This window comes from Rhineura floridana, chromosome 7 (assembly GCF_030035675.1).
Source record: "Rhineura floridana isolate rRhiFlo1 chromosome 7, rRhiFlo1.hap2, whole genome shotgun sequence".
Classification (NCBI taxonomy): domain Eukaryota; kingdom Metazoa; phylum Chordata; class Lepidosauria; order Squamata; family Rhineuridae; genus Rhineura; species Rhineura floridana.
The window spans coordinates 28,820,730-28,841,641 of NC_084486.1; the positions used below are offsets into that span (position 1 = coordinate 28,820,730).

At 43.4% G+C, this 20,912-nt stretch overlaps 1 protein-coding gene and 1 long non-coding RNA gene across 14 annotated transcripts in view; one reads left to right on the top strand and one right to left on the bottom strand.

Moving 5' to 3' along the window:
- The window catches only part of ANK3 (ankyrin 3), a 591,855-nt gene extending 590,013 nt beyond the window's left edge, over window positions 1-1,842 (bottom strand). For 10 of the 13 annotated variants that reach the window (XM_061635097.1, XM_061635100.1, XM_061635096.1 and 7 more), the window contains exon 1: window positions 1,498-1,842. In XM_061635097.1, coding sequence (XP_061491081.1) covers window positions 1,498-1,517 — 20 coding nt within the window. In that variant the 5' untranslated portion in view covers window positions 1,518-1,842. The remainder of the gene's footprint in view (window positions 1-1,497) is intronic. The other 3 variants (XM_061635098.1, XM_061635094.1, XM_061635093.1) reach the window with 1 other exon arrangement.
- LOC133388778 (uncharacterized) lies at window positions 1,752-20,892 on the top strand. The gene is made up of 3 exons (XR_009763905.1): window positions 1,752-2,002; window positions 8,307-8,450; window positions 20,741-20,892. It is a non-coding gene; the product is annotated as an uncharacterized LOC133388778 (long non-coding RNA).
- The last annotated feature ends 20 nt before the right edge of the window (window positions 20,893-20,912 follow it).

A 20,912-nucleotide genomic window follows, 5' to 3' on the forward strand; every position in this document is an offset into this window, starting at 1 on the left:
TGAAGGCCTCCAGTGTCGGAGAACCCACTACCTCTCTAGGTAATTGGGTCCATTGTCATATGGCTCTAACAATTAGGAAGTTTTTCCTGATGTCCAGTTGAAATCTGGCTTCCTGCAACTTGAGCCCATTATTCCGCGTCCTGCACTCTGGGATGATTGAGAAGAGATCCCGGCCCTCCTCTGTGTGACAACCTTTCAAGTACTTGAAGAGAGCTATCATATCTCCCCTCAGTCTTCTCTTCTCCAGGCTAAACATGCCCAGTTCCTTCAGTCTCTCCTCATAGGGATTGGTTTCAAGTTCCCTGATCATCCTTGTTGCCCTCCTCTGAACCTGTTCCAGTTTGTCTGCATCCTTCTTGAAGTGCGGAGACCAGAACTGGACGCAGTATTCAAGATGAGGCCTAAGCAGTGCTGAATAGAGGGGAACTAATACTTCACGTGGTTTGGAAACTATACTTCTGTTAATGCAGCCTAATATAGCGTTTGCCTTTTTTGCAGCCACATCACGCTGTTGACTCATATTCAAGGGAGCAGTGTTGTTGACAAGGCTTACCTGAAGCTACAGGCTTGCATTTGATAACCGAGCTAACTCATTCAAAGAGCACAAAGTACACCCACTGTTATGTTAGGAGAGAACATGCATCTTCTAACACAGAGATCAGCAGGATGTAGACCACCCATGTGGACCACTGGCCAGTTTCTGGTGGATAACCTAGCACCTGCTGAGCACTGAGAAAAACTGTTCCAAAAAATAAAACTCTGGATTGGGTGGCATTTAGTTTAACCCAAAAAGGCACTTAGTTTGCAAGGCACTCCTTATATTCTTGAATAAGAGTGTGTATTCAGGTATCGCTTAACATGGATTTGGATCTCTTGACAGTTCCGGCATAAGTAAGGTTTCCCTCTTATTAATCAACAGAGCACACGAATAATAATAATCCCAAACTATCCCAGTTCTAGCTAGTGTCCTTGGTTTAGACTATAAGCACGGTTTGCTTCAACTCATACAATTTTACTACGTGAAAAGAACTTCCAGGTAAGAAAAACGTGAGGACGGTTTACCTCACCAGCCGGTGTGCAGCCCCATCTGATGAAGGCTTACTCAGAAGTAAGACCCACTGCGTTCAACAGAACTTACACCCAAACTGAGTGTGCAAGCGATTGCGGATTTACATTGCAATCCTATGCATATTTACTCAGAAGCAAGCCTCACCGAGTTCAATGCCGCTTACTCCCAGAGAAGTGGCCGTATGTAGGATTAGTAGCCTTAAACACACACATCTCAGGTATTCAGAACACCTCGAGTCAGTGCTTGGTTACTCCAAACGGGTTGTCCACTGTTGCTAAACACAGGAGAAAAAGGTCACTGAGCTCCGGCTTTTCTTCCAAAAAGACAAGAGACGGGGGGGGGGGAGAGAGAGAGAAGGAAAAAGAGCTTGCGTAGTAACAGGCGGTGTGGAAGGAGAGGACGGGGAAGAGGACCGTTTGCTCACTCACCTGCTCCACTTCTCGGGCATCCCCGTCTGGAGAAAAGGAGGAGGAGGAAGAAGCCATGTTGCAAGGCACTCTCGCCCAACCACACCCCTTATATTATTCTCGTCTGGCAAAGGAGAACCGAAGAGAACTCAAGTTTGGCCGAAACTCCCCCTGTGGTTCTTCCTCACAAGCTGGTCGCAGCTTCAAGCCTCGGCGTGAGAGTTCTCTAAACGCGCGGTTTGTCTCAGCGTGCACCGCTCTCCAGAAGAGCCACCAACAGGTTAACGCAGAAGCCTGTAAGGCGGGGAAACACCCGCCGCAAGCTGTCGGCTCTTTAGCCCCGCCCCCAACTCCTGAGGAACTAGGAGGCGTGGCTCGGCCTCACCACACGCGGCTCCAAGGTGTGGGATTCGCCTAGAGAGGAAAGGTAGGCGCGTGCGCCCGCTTGCTTTAAGTTTGCGGTTAAAATCCCATGGAATGCCGTGAGACGTCTCTCCGGAAGAAACAGGAGGAGGGGTTCATGCAGGTACAAAAAAGCACGGAGTTAGTGGGGTGGCCTTATCTATTGCAATTCCTGGAGGAAGCTGCCCACGTATGGAATACATTTTTTGTGGACTTTTCAGCTACTCCAGAGAAGTTTAGTGGGCTTCAGGATGTTTAGCGTCAAACAGCTTACAGACAGCTAAAGAAATCGCGAGACGGTATTTCTGGAACGGTCCCATTCTACCAAAAGTCCGCAAAGCACCAGGGAAAAAAAGGGGGGGTTACCGGGGGTACAAAGAAGGGCCAAAGTGAATTTCTTGAGAAGGGAAACTTTTGTTCCATATATTAAACTTACGTCAAAGAAATAACGGGATGTTTTACATTAACGCTTGTAGTCTGAAAGTATTTTCCCTGATGACAATCCTATTGATTTGGTGGAGGAATAGAGTTAACTTACAAATAAGTATGGTTAAGCTTGCCCTTTTCTTTTAACTTCCAGGTTATGATTCAAGCTGATAATCCTATGCATATCGCTAAGTAGCTTAGCTAGAAACAAGTTCCACTGAACTCAATGGGGCTTATTTATGAATAGATGTGCATGCATTGTCCCTTTTGTTATATTATAGTGTTTAGTTATATACTTTTTTTTTGGCCCAGATGACCCCAAAGTAGTGAACAGCATATTTTCTGTAGGGGTCCAGCAGTGATGGAGAAAGGGAGGGAATATACTTGGATGTGTGTGCTTGCCTTCCCCTCTCTTCCTGGCCCTTCCTATGATCCTTAAATGTGTTTACAGTTGAACTTATTTTCAGATTCACAGCTGCAATCTTATGTGAGGCTTATTAGCTTCTGAGAAAATAGTACCAAATCAGGCTGTAAGTGTACTTTTCTGACTTGGAAGAATGTCCTATTGAAATAAATTGCATTTGGTTCCAAGTAGAGGTGTTTTTGATCAGGCTAGGTGTTTGACCAAGCCCATATTAGCACATTTTCCCCAACCATTCATGTTAGTATTAGGTAAAATGTAGTCTCTAGACTTGACATCAAGGAGTTTACAGCTGCAAACCCCTGCAAACTCACTGGGGACAATTTCCAGAGGAGTAGCAAAAACAACAGTCTTGAGGCACCTTAAAGACTTAATGAATTTGTTATATGGCATAAGCGTTTGTAGATTACAGTTCACTTCATCAGATGCATGAACTGAGGACAGTAAATTCCCAGCTAAAGTCAATGTGTTGGCAGGCTGGCTACAAGCCTATAAACCTGAGAGACACCCAACCCCAACATGTCCTATGATTTTTGAAATGGCTTCAGTTTGGTTTATTTGCAAAGAGGCAGCTTGAGACCTGATCGAAAAGTAGCTGAAAGAGTTAAGGCTGTCATTTCACCTGAGAGGATGTTGCCAGTCATATGCACAGGTCATGGCCTTTGGGAATCCAATCAATGCAATCCCAAAAGTAATTGTAAAAATTTGGTCCATAGGGGAGGAGCCCATTATTCAAATCTTATCAAGCTCTCTATGCCACCACCTGACTTCACAAATGAAAAGACCATTAACCTGACCATAGGACTCATAATAGGTATGGAAATTAAGGAAGGACAGCTGCCTGATCAAATCAATCCTGCACTCTCTTTTGAGGCTTTTGTTCAGAAAGGTATAAAAACTGGACTCCTAGAGCTGTTCTGGTTGCCCAGTTCCATTATGAAATCACCTGCTGAATTGCAGTTCTGGATCCTGGTCACCGGCTTCCACTCTACTGAGCATCTCTCTGCCTGAAATTGCCTGCTGAATCATTTAGCCAGCCAGAACCCAGGGGTTTGACTCTCCCCTGCTTTTCCTTCACTATCTCTGGACCCCTTCCTGCTGAAACAGAGGTCCCTGCTTACTGAACCGGTTTAAAAAGCTCTTTTCAGGGTTCCTGTACTTTTCCTGCTTTGCTCTGGACCTTTGCTAGCCAAAGCAGAGATCCAAGAAGCCATTTCAGGGCCTGCCTGCTGCATTTGCTATTTCCCTGCCTGACCCAGGAGTTTCGGTGTGCTCCAGTTCTACTTCCAGATTGCCCACGAGGGCTGGGAAAGTTATACAGTAGGGCCCCACTCATACGGAGGGTTAGGTTCCAGACCCACACCGAAAAGCGAAAATTGCCAAAAAGTGGAACATAGCCCATCCAGCTGTAGCACGGGGAGCTTCAGGGGCAATCGCTGTCAGCTGGAGCATGGCGGCTGGAGTTCCTCATGCTACAGCTGATCACGCCGGCACAGCAGCAGGCTTCAATCAGCTGTAGCACAGGGAGCTCCAGCCACCGCGCTCCAGCTGACAGCGCTTGGACCCTGAAGCCCCCCGCACTACAGCTGATTGTGCCGCTGCTCCCAGAGGAGGAGAACAAGGGGGCAGAGGACGGGGCTCATGCCGTATTAGCGGAACGCCGAAAAGCAGGGCCCTACTGTATCTTGCTCTCTGTTCTATCTTCTAGAGGTCCTTTCCCTACAAATTGTAGCCTCTACATCTGTTCCCTCTGCCTATCTTTGCCTGTGTGTGATGCTGTGTTTTAGAAGCCATAGTCTGGTCCTCGCCACCCAGCGGTGCATGACTGAGGCCTAGTCTGCAAAGTGAGCCCAGAGAGAGAGAGGGGGCAGGCTAGTGTGCATTCCTCAATTGTGCTGAACTCAACCCTCTCATCTCCTCTTATGCCATTTGTGCTTGCTCCTTCGTGCGTGTGTGTATGTGAGTTTAGTTATGATTAGGTTTATTTAGCTAATTCTTTCACACATGTTGTTACTGAGCTATCCCCACTGATGTCAATAGATATGTATTGGTACTGAGCTATTCCCCATTGAAGTGTTAAATGTATATGTTTTGATTCTATGTGTGTATGCTCAATAAATATCTCCATGTTTAAGATCAGTGTGAGTATAAGTTACTGGGTAAATCTGCCAAGATGCACTGTTGCCAATGTCTAAAGATCCTAATTCACAAGACTCCTAGAATATATTAACATGAAACACATGTGTACAGAGGATTCTTGCTAAAAAAAAATGGGCCTTTCTTCTGGATGCAATGAGGATGCAAGTTTGTCTTAATTGCAAACATGCACCTTTGATTGCTGGATCACAGCATTTAGCACTGAGTTCAATGAGACTTCCTCCCAAGGAAGTGTATAGGATTTCAGTTTTGTGCAGTCTACAGTACTACTCCATGATTTCTTCAAGTGCATGCACTTTTTGTTTATAATACTAACAAAGGTCAGATTACCTGCCTAGCTACTATAGGCGGCCCTGGTTTTTTTAAAAACAACAACAGAAGCCTTTGTTTTGATATGTACCAGCTGGCATAATGTAGATGTTCAGATCTAGAGTGGAGATGGGATATTATGATACTGAGACATTTTTTCCAAGCATTTATCAGTAAGCCTCAGAGTTCACTTTAAAATGAAGCAAAAGATGCGACCACCATAATTTGATTGATCCAATCTCTGTTCTACTTGTGCCAGATCAATTAGATTGGCGGATTTTGTTTTCTGCTCCTGGTAAGTTGGACCCCCGTAGCATAGCTTACTCAGAAAGCAATAGAGTTGGCAGGTATGGAAATGCAAAACTTTGCAAGTATGCATGGTTCCCAGGGATTCTGTTCGTTCCTGGCAGGGTGTTCCAGGAAACAATTGTGTTCTCTGAACTTCCTTAAGACTGTCCCTTTGCTGTTCTCTAAGGACTAAAAAACAAAATAAACTAGGTAGAAGCTTTATCTGAAAGTATGATCCAGAAAAGTCCCTGTTAAGGAAAGAGAGAGAGAGAGAGAGAGATCCAGGACATTTGCCAGCAAACACAGATTTACTGAACAACTACAAAGTGGTACAGGGTTTACAATGGAGAACTGGTGGGTACTTAACCCTTCCCCCGCAGACCTGCCTTTATCTCTGCGATTTCCTACTTACAGGATTTAAGATATTTGCCAGAGAAAACCAGTTGGGAGGAAGGGGTTTATGTACTGATTGATACCCCACGTTTTGGCTATAAGAGCCCCCAAAGCAGTTTAGAAAGACAAATATATAAAGTAAAATATTATTATTTTATTCTTGAACCTTAATCATAAGGTTCCAGGGCAGGTTACAACAATATAAAATACAATATTAAAACCAGTTAAAACAGTTTATAGGGCTAAATGTAATACTGTAATATCACAATGTTGTAATGTCACAATAAATACAAAAGAACTAAGTTAGAAATCAGAGCAACACTAAGAGTAGTAAGGTGTCAAGATGAAAAGAAAGGTGGGGTAGAAATGTAATAAATAAATAAATAAATGATCACAAAGCCTGGTGAAATTGGAATGTCTTGACCAAAGGGTTGCTGGGGGAAAAGGTTGTCAACTTTTTAATTGGTTGTGCTCTTGTTCGTTTAACAGTAGCCTGACACACAGGAATGTAGCAATCAATTATTTCCCCATCAATTTATCTCCAGACAAGAAAAGCTTCATTTGCAAATTTTCTGCATGTTGAGCTGCTGTTATAGACGCAGGAGCAAAACCAGTAAAAGAGCAGGCAACTCTGTTCACTTATGAGCTTCTTCTTAGATGGTGCTGTGGCCACCATTCATGTGTCTGATGTGTGGCAATAGCTTGTTCCAGTGTTTTTATGCCATGCATTCAACACAGCAGGACAGGTGTGGTCCACTGAAATTGTACATGGTGTTGCACTGGTAACAAGCTCTTTGTCCATTGTCGAAGTTAAGCGTGTTTTTAGGATAACTAATTCAAAAGTTAGCAACACATCAGAGGCAACTACAGCTGCAAGAAGATTAAAGCAACTGTTGCTGTTTGCAAAATGTAACATCTGAAAACATGGCGTTACTTGAATGTTTCATAGCTGCCACAGTGCCTTTTGCTGCATTGTTACTTGCGCAATGAAGAAATACACCCTGAGAGATTGCGTTGGTTCAGCCTATCCCTGCAAAATTTACATGCCGTTTTGACTTGCAGGTCGAAATGTCTGTTGTTTGCTTCTGTGTGTGAGAGCGAATAACTGGGTGGAGATGAAAGCAGCCAGGTGTGTGGCCAGACTTTAATAGTTAAGAATTCTATGGACACACATTGAACCTTAAAACAGCAACATGAGATTTTGTAAACTTAAGCCTATACCAGGGGTACCCAAACTGTGGTCCATGAGGTTTGTTCAGGTGGTCTGCAACATGTCTGCATTAAATATCCATATTGATTTTTAACTGTATTGCATTTGTTTCTTATATTGTATTTTATTTTTTACAGTTTGAATTCCATAATAAAATACCAATAAGAAATAAAACAAGCAATGAAAATACAATTATAAGCATCTAGCACAGTGTACAATAGGCAGAAAAATCATTAGGTGGTCCACTAAGATGGGCCTTGATAAGAGACCATGTTGTGAATGGGACCAGAAGACTGTCACAGCTATTGTGATCTGTCTAGTCCATAGGACCCTAGCCTAGAAGTGTGTAATTTTCTACCTCCCACAGTTAGTAGCTCTGGGTGGGGATTATTGTCACATGCACCCCAATCTCCAAATGGTGAGAGACTTCAGGGGTGCCAGCACATAACTCAGGTTTAGTTTCCTTGCCATGAAAGCCATTGGAGACAGCGGTGCATATATATATATATTTAGAGAGAGAGAGAGAGAGTTTTGAAAGCAACAGACAGAACTTCACCCAAGGTTGCTCTGGATCCCTATAAGGATTCCGTTAATCACCTAAAAATATATGCACGTAACTGTGATTAACAAAACAGAGGTTTTTATTGTTCAACCAAAACGTTTCGGCTTCTGCCTTCATCAGCTGCTAACATACAAATGCTGTTACCAAGGTGGCCGTTACAGAGCTTTGAGGATGGAATGCTCAGAGGGACTTCATTTGCAGAAGCTAAGTAATGCTGGTCCTCCAGGTTTAGGGCATGTGGTGCCAATGTGTCCAGAGAATATATCCAAAAGTGCTGCTGGATCTGTTGGCATCTCTATAGCTGTTATAGAAAAGTCCAACAGACTGTGGCCCTCAGTGTTGAAATCTTTTGCAATTGGTTGCTCCACTTTTTTGGTCAAGATTGCTGATTTGTGGTTTCTGAAGCGTGTGCATAGATCAGTTGTAGTTTCTTCTATATACTGGATATGACATAATACACACACACATACAGGCAGAATTTAAGATTTAAGGGCTCACAGATGGGGTAGCCAACAAGGTTTGGATTACAATGTTTTGGACTATAGTCAACATGGCCAATGTCAAGAGATTGTGGGAGGTGTAGTTCAAAACATCTGGAGAGCCCCACATTGCTATCCCTGACTCACAGCATTAACACTGTACATATCTTGTTCCCCCATTAGGTTTCTTGCTTCCCCCCCAAAAAAAAAGCCATAGTTTTTTCTCCTGCATGGACAGCAAGTCAAGCTGTCCCAGATCAAGGACAAGAAGACTGCCTTCAGGTCCATTGTTCTTCCTCCACCCAGAATGACATCACTTCGAGCCAGGTAGGTGTGTGTGTAAGGAAGCACCACTAGGTGGTAGTTTCTATGGCAACACACCTGTACTTGGCCACCTCTTTAGTCATGTGGAGAGATGCTTAACAGACTTCTGTAATTACTTCAGCTATTCCTTCTTCTACAGAATCCTATCTTACAGATATAAAATCACAGGCTTGGAGGGAACCCAAAGATGATCACCCTTCCAAAGAATCCTGTAATAGTATTCTCATCTTCATACAGGCAGTTCAATGGAGCCTAAATGAGCCTTATACCACAGTGCAAATGCGTTTGCATCAGCTAAGCATCGAAGCCCAATTCCATGCACATATCTTCCTTGCTGGACCAGGAAGAAGGGCTGTGTGTATTCCATGTGAGCATGTAGCAAGCTTCAAATTCTGCATCCCCCCCAAACCTTTGCTTCTCTCTGTCTCTGTCTCAAAAGCAACTTTCTATCCCCTGGGGCAGCAGGGATTGATGAAAGTGTACAGGCAATGCCTGTTATAAAGAATGGTGCTTTTCAGTGCATAACTCCTTATGCTCAATAGAAGTGGAATTCAGTGTAAGTGGACTCAGTACTACTTCAGTACTACCTACGTGGTGATGAAACCCAGCTCAGCCTCTCTACCTCTAAACTGCACCCCATAATTCTCTCTCTGATATTTCCACTTAAATGCTTCATCATCTCAAGGTCAGTATGTTGACCTAATCTTTCCTTCGCAAGCCTCCTCTCCTTGTTTACTCTCTTCATCCATGGATGACATCCACCAGGCACCATGCCTGTTGATCAGCATGATGCCTTTGTTTTCTCTCTTACCCTTCTCCCTCTTCCCCCTCCCCCATTCAGCCCCCCACCGAATCATGATGCTTCTCATTTTACAACATTATGAAAATGCAGCCCTTCCTCTCTGCTCAGAAAATCCCTGCGCCCTCATGTCCTGGCCATCTCTTGCCTTGACTACTACAATATTTTCCATGGTCCCACCTTTGTCTTCTGAAGATCATCCTGCACTCTGCTGTCAAAATTATTCACCTCTCTTGTCATCCCTCTTTAAATCTAGCTCCCTGTCCACTTCCAGATCCTACATAAGTTTCTTGTCCTTACCCCCAACATTTCCCAAGGTTTTTCCGCCTTATCTTATTGTTCTTATGTTTTTCTTTATTTATTACATTTATAATCCGCCTTTCTTTTCATGATAGAAACCCAAGATGGCTTACATATGGTTTGCAAGCTGTCTCCCATCCAGGCACCGACCAGACCTGACCCTGCTTAGCTTCAGCAGGGTTCTGGCCTCATGTGCCTTCAAACCATCACATCCTTTCCTGTAAGCTTTACTTGCCCAGCTCCACCCCTCCCCCTCAGAAGTCTGAAGTCCACCTCCTCTCTTAAACAACTCCACTCTTTCTCCCTTGCCAGCTCTTATGCCTGCAACTGTGGAGAAAGCAGAGGGATGTTTTTATCCCTCTCTCATAATACTATAAGAACTTGGGCATGCAATGGAGCTGAATGTTGGCAGATTTGGGACAGACAAAAGCAGACACTTCTTCACACACAGCATAGTTAAACTATGGAATTCACTCCCACAAGATGTAGTTATAGTCACAAATTCGGATACCTTTAGAAAGAGTTCAGACCAGGGGTTCCCAAACTGTAGTTCGTGGACCACCAGTGGTCCATGAGCTTCATTTAGGTGGTCTGTGGGATGCAGTAATAAAGTCACAAATTCGGAAGTGCAGGGGTCCTTCATGATAGTCACAGCCACACCCCTTTTTTGCTGCTGGGTTGAGAATGAGATCCTTCTTAATGCCTTCTCCCACAACAATAGACATCCCTAGGAGGTGTCAGGCTCGCACCTGCTTTCACCACTTTGTCAGGCCCCTATCCATCAGGATCCCACCTCAGGCCACCACCTGCTAGGTTCCCACCTCAGGGTCCTGCTCTCAAAATGATTCTCTCACCGGCTCTAGCAAAGATCTCTCAAGATCCCACTGCTAGGCAGCACCACCAGACCTTTCTGTAAAACAATATTGCCTTGAGACTGTGCCTTAGTCTCCTCTTGTCTTATTGCTACTTTGTGTCTGGGTGCACTTGCAGGCCACAACCCCCCTGTATCTTTGTGCCTATAAAGAATACAGCCCTGGGTTGCTCTAGATACTTGATGATGTTACACTATCTCCTCACCGCTGCCACCATTGATACTGTTTCCCCACCTTGGTATATGCCCTGCCCACCCTTCTGGTCTGTGTAATCCAGCCAAGGATCAGACGTTCTGATAAACCAAGAAATGTTTGTTTATATATACAGGAATAATAAGATTACTTAAAGGTATAGTTTAACAAGCGTATGGTTTCATCAGATGCGTTACTCTTTATGTTTCTAGCCGTCAATAACCTGCCTCACTACCCGTCTAAATCCAATCCAACCCACAAAACCAACTCCAACCTCCCTCATCAACCCACAGAACTCAACAACCAACAGAACTCTTCTCCAACTAAAATCAACCAACCCCCTCTCAACTGTCATCCTCTCATTTATACCTTCAGACACTCAAACACTCAGCCAATCATAATACAACATTCTCCAGCGTTCCAGCCCATGTACTCCCCTCCTCACTCAGTCTACTTACCATATATACTCTAATAAACACACACCATATTTACAGTATTATAAATACAGGGGCATCACAGGAGGCAATAAGCAGGAAAGGGGAGAGTGTTAGTACTAAAAGGAGTCTTCTCAGTGGCTAACACACCTCTCTCTCTGATTGGCTCCAATCAGCAGGAAAGACAAGGAAGCATGTGAGAAGATTCCTCTCAGTGGTTAACACACTCTCCTTCATGCTGATTGGTTCATAGGATACTGGAGACATAGAAACCCTGTTCCAAAAAAGTAAGGGGTTGAAGACCGCTCCAAGACCCAAGACGATCATACTCCTGACGGCATGTCCATATTAAATATAATATGGTGTTGCTCTTATCAGGCAATATAGGCATACAATTATGCTGTGCTACATTGTATCTGTTTAAACAGGTTCAGGTTTCCAGGTTACCAGCTACACTATGCAGGACTGAGTTACAGGTAGACAGTTGAGAGTAAAAAATAAAATAAAACATAGCAAAGATCATTCAGTTCTGTTTCAGGAATTACTGCTAAATATCCAATGTAATTATAATAGTCTACAAATTTTATAACCAACAAATATAAAGTTGCTTCATTTGGCCAACTTCCATTCTTTCTTTCTTTTTATCCATTTACTTTTCAGCCATTTACAGGAAATTGTTCCTTTTCTCTCACTCTCTGTATTATTTGGCTACGTGTCAAAATGCAACACAATACATAAAAAGAAGAGTTATGTGTCACCCGGAACTGGAACTGGAACTGTTCCACCATAATGTCTGTTTAGTGAATGGAGTTATATAAAGAACCTTTCTCTTTAACTGGTGGTCCAGATGCAAAAGGATTTCCCATATGGCCCCCCACATAGCTTCTGAGCATATGGGCTCCCCTTGTTATTCATTCTAGCCACCTTCTCTTGCACAAACAGAGTTTTTTTATGCACCTCTAGCACAATCGAAAATTGCTTGTGTTGTTGATGATGATGATGATAATAAATTATAGTTATATACCACCTTTCCTCAAAGGAGCTCAAAGTAGTGTACATGGTTCTCCATTTCATCCTCACAACAACCCTGTGAGGTAGGTTAGGCTGAGAGACAGTGAGTGCCCCCAAAGTAATCCAGTGAGCTTCATGGCTGAGTTCATATTCGAATCCGGGTCTCCCAGGTCATAGTCCAACACTCTCGCCATTACACCACACTGGCTGTCTTCAACCCTTTATCCTCCTTGGTTTGTTTCAGGTGTTGAGCAGATACTAGAATAGGTAGCTGTAACGTTCCTCCCCTGGCACCACCTGTGATACTCCCACCCGTGGCTACCAGCAGGGAGAAACATAGTTTTTATTTTTCTCTAGCTCACCCTAGCACAGATCTCACAAGATCCCACTGCTAGGCAGCACCACCAGTCACTCCCTGTAAACAATACTGCTAGAGACTTCGCCTTAGTCTCCCTTCTGGCTTATTGTTACTTTGTGTCTGGGTGCACTTGCAGGCCACAACCCCCCTGTATCTTTGTGCCAATAAAGCATAGAGCCCTGGGTTGCCCTGGATACTTGATGATACACTATCTCTTCACCGCTGCCACCACTGATACTGTTTCTCTGCGTTGGTAAATACCCTGCCCACCCTTCTGGTCTGTGAAAGCCCCAGCCAAGGATCAGGCTTTTGGTAAACCAATAAAATATTTATTTATAAACACCAGGAAATAACAAGATTATGTAAGGTATGTTTAACAAGCGTATGGTTTCATATAGTGTCACTCTTTGTTTCTGGTCATATATATATTGCCTAAATATCAGCCAAATACAATCCAAGCCTCCCTCAGAACTCTGCCAACCAACTCCTCCAAAATCCCTCTCATCAACCAACCGCCCTTCTCAACAACTCCTCCACCAACCAACCTCCTCTCAACTGTCATGCTCTCATTTATACCTTCAGCCACTCAAACGCTCAGCCAATCATCATACAGCATTCTCCAGCATTCTAGCCCATGTACTTCCCCCTCTCACTCAGTCACTTACCATATATCTCTTAATAAACCCGTACTTACCATATTTACAGTTATCAAACTATAGGGACATCACAGTAGCCTGTAAGAAGTGCTCAGCCCTAGTGCTCCCACAAGTCTGACACTCTAGGTGGTCATATGGATCTGGTCTCAGGCTATAGTCTGAAGGCACATGAGGCCACCCCCTTGCTGAAGCTAAGCAGGTATAGATCTGACCAGTGCCTGGATGGGAGATTGCCTGGCAACCACATGCATGTCACCTTGCATTCTATGATGAAAGAAAGGAAGGGCATAAAATAAATAATCTCCTGCCCCTAAATCTGGTGCTGGCCATTGGTTCAGACAAAGTCATTGTGTGAAGCTAATCTCTCTGGCCATCCAACACTTACTCAATTCAAGGATGGTGGCCCCTGTTAACAAAATAATAGTCAGTTATACTTGCATGGATGCTCTGACTGAGGTGTGTTCTGTGTGGAATGTCATGAGAAATATTGTACTGGAACTCTGCTTACATAAAGTATTTTGTATTCAGCGTTTTGTAGTGCTCCTACCAGAGCAGAGGAAATTGATCTATCTGGCCACATAGCAATGACAACAAAGTTAAGGTTTTCCCCATTTCTGTTAATATATCTTTTCATTATGACACAGTAACTTTTGCATTTTTTTAACTTTTAACATTAATTTTAAAGGTCTCAACCATTACAGTTGCCAATAATAAAAAGAAGGTAGGTTAGTGGGGTCTTGGATGGAGTCCTCTGGGTCTAGACAGAGATGTGGGGGCAGGGGATTGGCTGGTTTGGGGTAGGTTGGATAGAGAGAGTTCAGCAATTTGGAGCAGAGCCCAGTGCAAAAGTTATTATCTTCAACTAGAGTGTACAGCTTTTTAGGAGAAAAATGTGTGGAAAAACCAGCATGCCTTTTACTGGCAAATATCCAGAAAGCAAATTAATTAAACAAATATATCTGTGGCCATGCCTCTCCTGATCAGTTGGCAATCCTACTAGAAATTATTTGTGTGTCCTGTGCTGTGTCAAGTATAAATTGACACAGTTCTCCTTTAAATCACCTAACTCATATTCACAGATGAGTCAACTTTGGTTTGGCTTCATCATTATGTAACGAACATAATATACTTACTATGTTCTCTACAGAGACACTATTGCTGCAGGGGAACATAATATTAATTTTAAAGACAAGACTACATTGACTCCTGCAGCTGCCTACTGGTCAGAAAATAAAACACACTTGTTATGGCTACACTGGTGGATTCTTATCTATTGATACAAAGTCCACACTATAATGGCGCAGCGGGGTGGTACGAATAAGCCTACATGCTATAGCACTATAGTCCTTCAGAGGAGTGCAGCAACAAGGCACCAGAAAACAAATCCTAAAACAAAAGGCAGTCAGACCTGGATATGTTTGACTCAGAGAAAAGACGATCAAGGAGCATGTCTACATGACAAATTTAAACACATTTGGCTCCCAAGGCATCCTAGGTACCATCATTCTGTGAAGTCCTTAGAAACTGCAAAGACTTATCAGCATTTTCTCAAATCTACAATTCGCAGGTTTCTTGGGATTCGGTGGAGTTGAGGAGCCATAACAACCCTTTGTCAATTTACATCATTTATATAAGATCGATAATAAACAAGACAGTTCTTGCCCACAGGTTTGCAATCTAAAAGACACAACACAAAAGAAAAAAAGAATGGAGAGGGAAGAGGGGAAAAGGCCAACTGTTCTTAAAGTTACACATTTCTTATAATGATCGGCTTTGATGAGAAGAGGAGCCAAATGGAGCTGCTCTCAGGCGAACTGGTAAAGTGGCCGTGCTTCCCATCTCTCTTACTGCTGCAGGCTGTTGGAATTTAAATCAGTTCTGAACCTAGTTTAACTGTTAACCTTGTACCTCTTTCTTGGTGCTTTTTCCTGCCTGTCCACTTTAGTGCTACAGTATTACACAATCATATGAGAAGCTACCATAGGAAGCTGCCTTCTACCAGAGTCGAACTATTAGTAAACCTAGCTTATTCTTCTCCACTCTGATTGACAGCAGTTCTCTCCAGGGTCTCAGGCAGAGGTCTTTTCCGTCACCTATTACCTGATCCCCCTAACTGCTGATGCCAAGGATTGAACCAGGGACCCTCTGCATGCAAAGCACATGCTCTACTCCTGAGTGGTGGCCCCTCCGCCATGTTGATACCCCCTAAGAAATCTTTTGAAGAAATGACATAGCACAATGCACCAACTAGCTTCCCAATAAAATGTACTCATGACAAATTGGACACAAGAAACCATTACCTTTGGAATATCCATAACATGCCTTATATTGGATCAGGCCATTGGTCTATCTAAAATGGAAATGGACTGCCTTCAAGTCGATCCCAACATATGGCTACCCTGTAAATAGGGTTTTCATGGTAAGCGGTAATCAGAGCTTGGAAAAGTTACTTTTTTGAACTACAACTCCCATCAGCCCCAGCTAGCATGGCCACTGAATTGGTCTGATGGGAGTTGTAGTTCAAAAAAGTAACTTTTCCAAGCTCTGAGCGGTATTCAGAGGGGGTTTACCATTGCCTCCTTCTGAGGCTAGTCCTCCCCAGCTGGCTAGGGCCTGCTCAGCTTGCCACAGCTGCACAAGCCAGCCCCTTCCTTGTCTGCAACTGCCAGCTGGGGGGCAACTGGGCTCCTTGGGAGTATGCAGCTTGCCAGGGGCATCACTACCAGGGTGCGGAGGGTGCGGACCGCACCTGGGTGACACCCTGAGGGGGGTGACACCCAGAGCCGCCCTGCCCCACGCCGTTGGCCGGCAAAGGAGCTGAGAAGCGCTCCGGGTCGGCGCAGCCAACTTTTCCTCGGAAGCGGGCGGGCGAGACCGACAGCAGGCGCCCACTCGCTGGCGGTGAAGCCGGGACGGGCCTTCCACCGCCAGCCTGGAGCGCATGGTGAGTGCGTGCACGTGTGCACGCACGCAAGACCAGCCATCCCCGTCCATGCACCTGGGAGTGCGAGCGCGGGAGGTCCGCACCCTCTCCGCACTCCCGCTAGTGACGCCGTTTAATTTCTCTAGTCTTTTGGAATAGGGCTCTTGTTCTTCCCTTTTTGTTGTCCTCATCTATTTCTAGACAATAACAATTGTAATAGTTCTCTTTGTCCCTAGAGACTAGTTGCTGTATTGTTGCACTTAGTGTTCCGACCATGTTTCTATCTCCTTTTGCTTTTGCTTTCCTTCTCTCTTTAACCATTTGAAGAGTTTCTTCAGTCATCCATTGAGGTCTTTCTCTCTTTTTAACTAGAGGTATTGTCTTTTTGCATTATTCCCTGATAATGTCTCTGACTTCATAGTTCTTCTGGTTCTCTGTCAACTAAGTTTTAAGCCTCAAATCTGTTCCTTATTTGATTTTTATATTCTTCTGGGATGTTATTTAAATTGTATTTTGGAATTCTGATTGCTTTGTTGTTCTTCTTTAGCTTTACTCTGATTTTCGATACAACCAGTTCATGATCTGTACCGCAGTCTGCTCCTGGTCTTGCTTTTGCAGAAAATATGGAAGTTCTCCATTTTCTGCTTCCAATTATATAACCAATTTGATTCCTATATTGACCATTTGATGATATCCACGTGTACAGTCGTCTTTTCGGTTGCTCAAAAAATGTGAAACAAATTATTGGCTTCACAGAATTCAATAAGTCTTTCTCCTGCTTCATTTCTGTCTCCTAAGCCCCATTTCCCCACAATTCCTAGTTCTTCTCTGTTCCCTGCTTTTGCATTCCAGTCCCCCATGATTTTCATCACATCTTGTTTTGGTGTGTGATCAATTTCCTCCTGTACTTCTGTGTAAAATCTCTCCAATTCTTCTTCTTCTGCGTTTGCTGTTGGAGCAGAGACTTAGATGATAGTTATGTTAATAGGTTTCCCATTTAATCTCATTGATATCACTTGCTCAGAGCTTGCGTTTTAGCTCCTAATTGCTTTTACTACATCACTTCTCACTATTAAAGCAATCTCGTTTCTTCTTAATTTCTCATTTCCTGCATAAAATATTTTGTAGTTGCCTGAATGAAAATGTCTCATTCCCGTCCATTTTAATTCACTCACCCCAAGTATTGTAATGTTGATACGTTCCATTTCTTTCTTGACAATTTCTAACTTTCCCTGGTTCATGCTTCTCATATTCCATGTTCCTATTGTGTGCGTCGTACAACTCCAGAGTCTCCTTTCGCATCTGTGCGCATCAGCCTCTGGGCTTCTTTTCGGCTTTGACCCAGCTGTGTCATTAGTCACAGCACTACTTGTCCTTGTCCTTTGTTCTTCCCCAGTAGCTCGGTGAGTGCCTTCTGACCTGGGGGGGTCTCATCTTCCAGCACAATCTTGTGTTGCATTTTGGACACTTTGTTCATACGGTTTTTGTGGTAAGAGATATTCAGAGGTGGTTTACCACTGTCTTCCTCTGAGTTTGGATGCATCTTAGTCTGGTGTCTCAGCTTTGACTATTCCGCCTTGGTTGCCCCTGCTAGGAGTCTAGCCTCTTGGTCTAGACTCCTGACGGCATTGCTCTCAGCTTTCTCAGCACTCTCAAACCCCCTCACCACATTAAGGTGTGCATCCTAGAGGGGGCCACTATGCTATAGGCTGTCCATTAAAAAAAACTGCCCTTTTTTCTTCTATTGCTTAGGCTTGAGTGGTATTTGTACCCAAAGTAAGAGCTATGCCTCTAGGATTGAGAGTGGGGAACCTGGGGCTCTCCAGATATTGTTGGACTTTTAACTTCCATCAGCTGCAGCCAGCATGGTCAATGGTTATGAAAGATGGGAGCTGTAGCCCAACAACATCTGGAAGGCATCCCTGCCACAGACAAACAAATTTATCAAGGCTTTCATGCTGACAGTGCCTTTCTAAAACAAACTATGTTTGTAGTTAATGCATCCGTTTAGTAATACTTTCTGTAATGAATGTAAGCTATATATCTCCATATCCATCAATTTGTTAGCTCTGCCCTCTAATGGGCAACTGTCAGAATAGCCACTGATAACATCTTCCCCCATTTTTCTCTAGTCTATAAAAATGAAATCCAACTAAGCTGTGATTTAGGTGACTATTTACTGCCTTAAAAGAGCATTTCTGTAACTTCTGCATTATTAAAATAGGTTTAAATCTTTTAGGTTGCAATCTTATAACCACTTCTCTGGAATAAGCCCTGTTGGACATACTTCTGAATAGACATGTATCTGATTTAAGTGTTAACGTGTTTAACATGTGTAAGCTTTAATTTCAATTGAAAAATGCAAAACAAATAAAAAATAAATTAATGTAATTTGCAGGAGAGTATCAACACATATTTTGAATCAAATGAATATTAAATCAAATTAATATTTCAATTCTCAGTGGTGCTGTGCCAAAAATTGTGTTCCCTCTCCTCCAACTATTCTCCATCAATTAATGGGAAAAGAAATTGCATTCAAAAACTGGCAAGAAAATATTGGTGAAATTCTCATGGGTGGGATGCAGAATTTTTATTGTATTTCCCTTATTTTGAGGTGACCAGGCTTTGTGAGTACCCTTTCTTTCGCTCTACATTGCAGCCTTCCTGGGTGCCTCTAGGCTTCAATTAAGTCCCAGGGGGACATACCAAGGAAACTCTTCCCATGGGTTTTTTTGTTAGACCAGGAAGTGTAGGAAGCCTGTGCAGGCTACAGCAGTGGAGGCTGGTGACTCTGATGTCAGTGGGGCAGTGAATCCACTCCAGGTTTTAGTTTCAAGGAGCTGTCCTAGGTGCTTTCAGCTTGTTCGGACTAAACCCAGAGCAGATTCACTGCCCACTAACATTGGAACCACCAGCCTCCACTGGGCTGCAGAGTGCTGGATAACTGCTCACTGGAAAGACAAACGCACACACACCTCAGCTACCTTGCAACAATAAGGTAAGCTAAACTCCCACAGATATTCGAAAGTGCCTTGAGAATGAGGTAGAAAAATGGAGCTTCTTTCACAGGGGAAGAAAACGAGGAATGACGAGGGCAGATATCAGCACTAGTTCTCAGTGGTGTGTCGAGCTGACACCTTTCTTTCTGGCTTGGCTGCCGTGCATGTGTGGTAATCTAAACAAATACGGCAGCTGGGACTGAGCAGCAGGTGACCACTGGAGAGGCAGATTTTGGACAACAGGTGTGGTATAGTGGACTTGGACTCAGGAGATTGGGTACAAGTACTTGCTTAGCCATGACGTTTAGTGGGTGAGGTTAGACATGCTTTCCTGCAAGGACAAATGTGGTCACCCTCATTTATGCTGCCATAAGCTTTCTAGAGGAACTATGATGTGCAAATAGGGACAGATCATGGGCCCTGAGAAGGAGTGGTGCCCATCTGTCCAGCAATTTAAGACTTGCTAGAGTAGTGAATGGGGAAAAATTCATACAACCCAAACCCAGCCCTTCCTGTACAGTTAGATGCACATTACACTTGGTCAAGGGGTCTTCTGATTGCTCCACTATATAGCCATATTGATTTTCATATCAGAAGGCAGCTAATATTTTCTCCCAAACACTTTCTCATAGGCTCAAAATCCAAACTGAAGTATGTTCAGCCTCATGTCAAGTCCCTCATCATTTTACCCATTTGCATTTCATTGTTGTAACAGTTTGTGTGGTGTGCCACATAATACATCCATATTTAAGAGAGTAGTTTAAGAGTTTGGCTTGAAAGCTTATAAGGCTAGGGACTTGACCTCGATTTCAGAGAACAGAACATTTTTACATGCATCTACTATGCTCCTCATCCTGTGCCATCCATAAAGGGGAATGGTGACGTAAAACTGGCAGATGTTAAATTTTAATCATAGCACACCAAATACTTGAATTGGAGATGCAAGAGAAAGTAAATGAAAAAAAGAACAGAGCTTATCAGTGTGCTGAATCACAGCCCTCCAGCTGTATGTAAGTCTCTGCCACCTTTGTCAGTATGTTTTATGGTGCTTAAAGCAAGTTCTGTCCTCAAACAGAGGAGTGAGCTAATATATACCTTCCTGCCTATCCCTCACAGACATCAAAGGCATTCATTTATCTTGCAAATAATGACATTTCTTTCACTGTAGGTGTATTTTGGGAGGAGTGGTGGCCAAGCAGTATTTGCATGAGATGACAGTCACTAACAATAGACAGATACCCAAAATATATATCTACCATTGGCTGCGAACTTTGTCGGCTAAAACTGGACCTTCCCCTCCATATTCAGAGGCAAGTATCTCTGAGTAGTGTGGCTATTTGCACATTGCCAAAAAGGGGACAAAGGAGGAGACACATTTGCAAAACATTTGCTTGTGTTGATATGAATAGATACAAAGTTAGAAATAATTACTATAATTTTAATAGAAATACAGGCCTAATTCACATGTCATGCTAAGCCAAACCTTGGCTTAGCAAGATTGCTCACTAACAAACTTTGGCTACAGCTCACCGTTAGTGAAGAGAGAGCTTAACCATGAGTCCTGGCTGGCTTACTAGTTGGACTAGGAGGAGCAAAGCGACTGCAAGCTCCTCTCCAGGAGCTTGCACGTTCATGCTGTCTCGCAAATTAGCATGTCTTTGTGCAAGCCAGGTCACAGTATACCAGTACAGCTTGTGGAATGCCCTTCTCAGCAAGGTGCATCTGTATCCATCATTTTTTACTTTCCAGAGGAATTAGAAAACATCCCATTTTACCCAGGCGTTTGATGGCTGAAGCAGACTGCTCCTGGCAATGTGAAGATCAAAGGTGGAAGAATGTTTTAACAGTGTTTTTAGAATATTTTAATTGTTTTTAGAATGTTTTAACTGTGTTTTAGAATGTTTGGCATGTTTTTAATTGT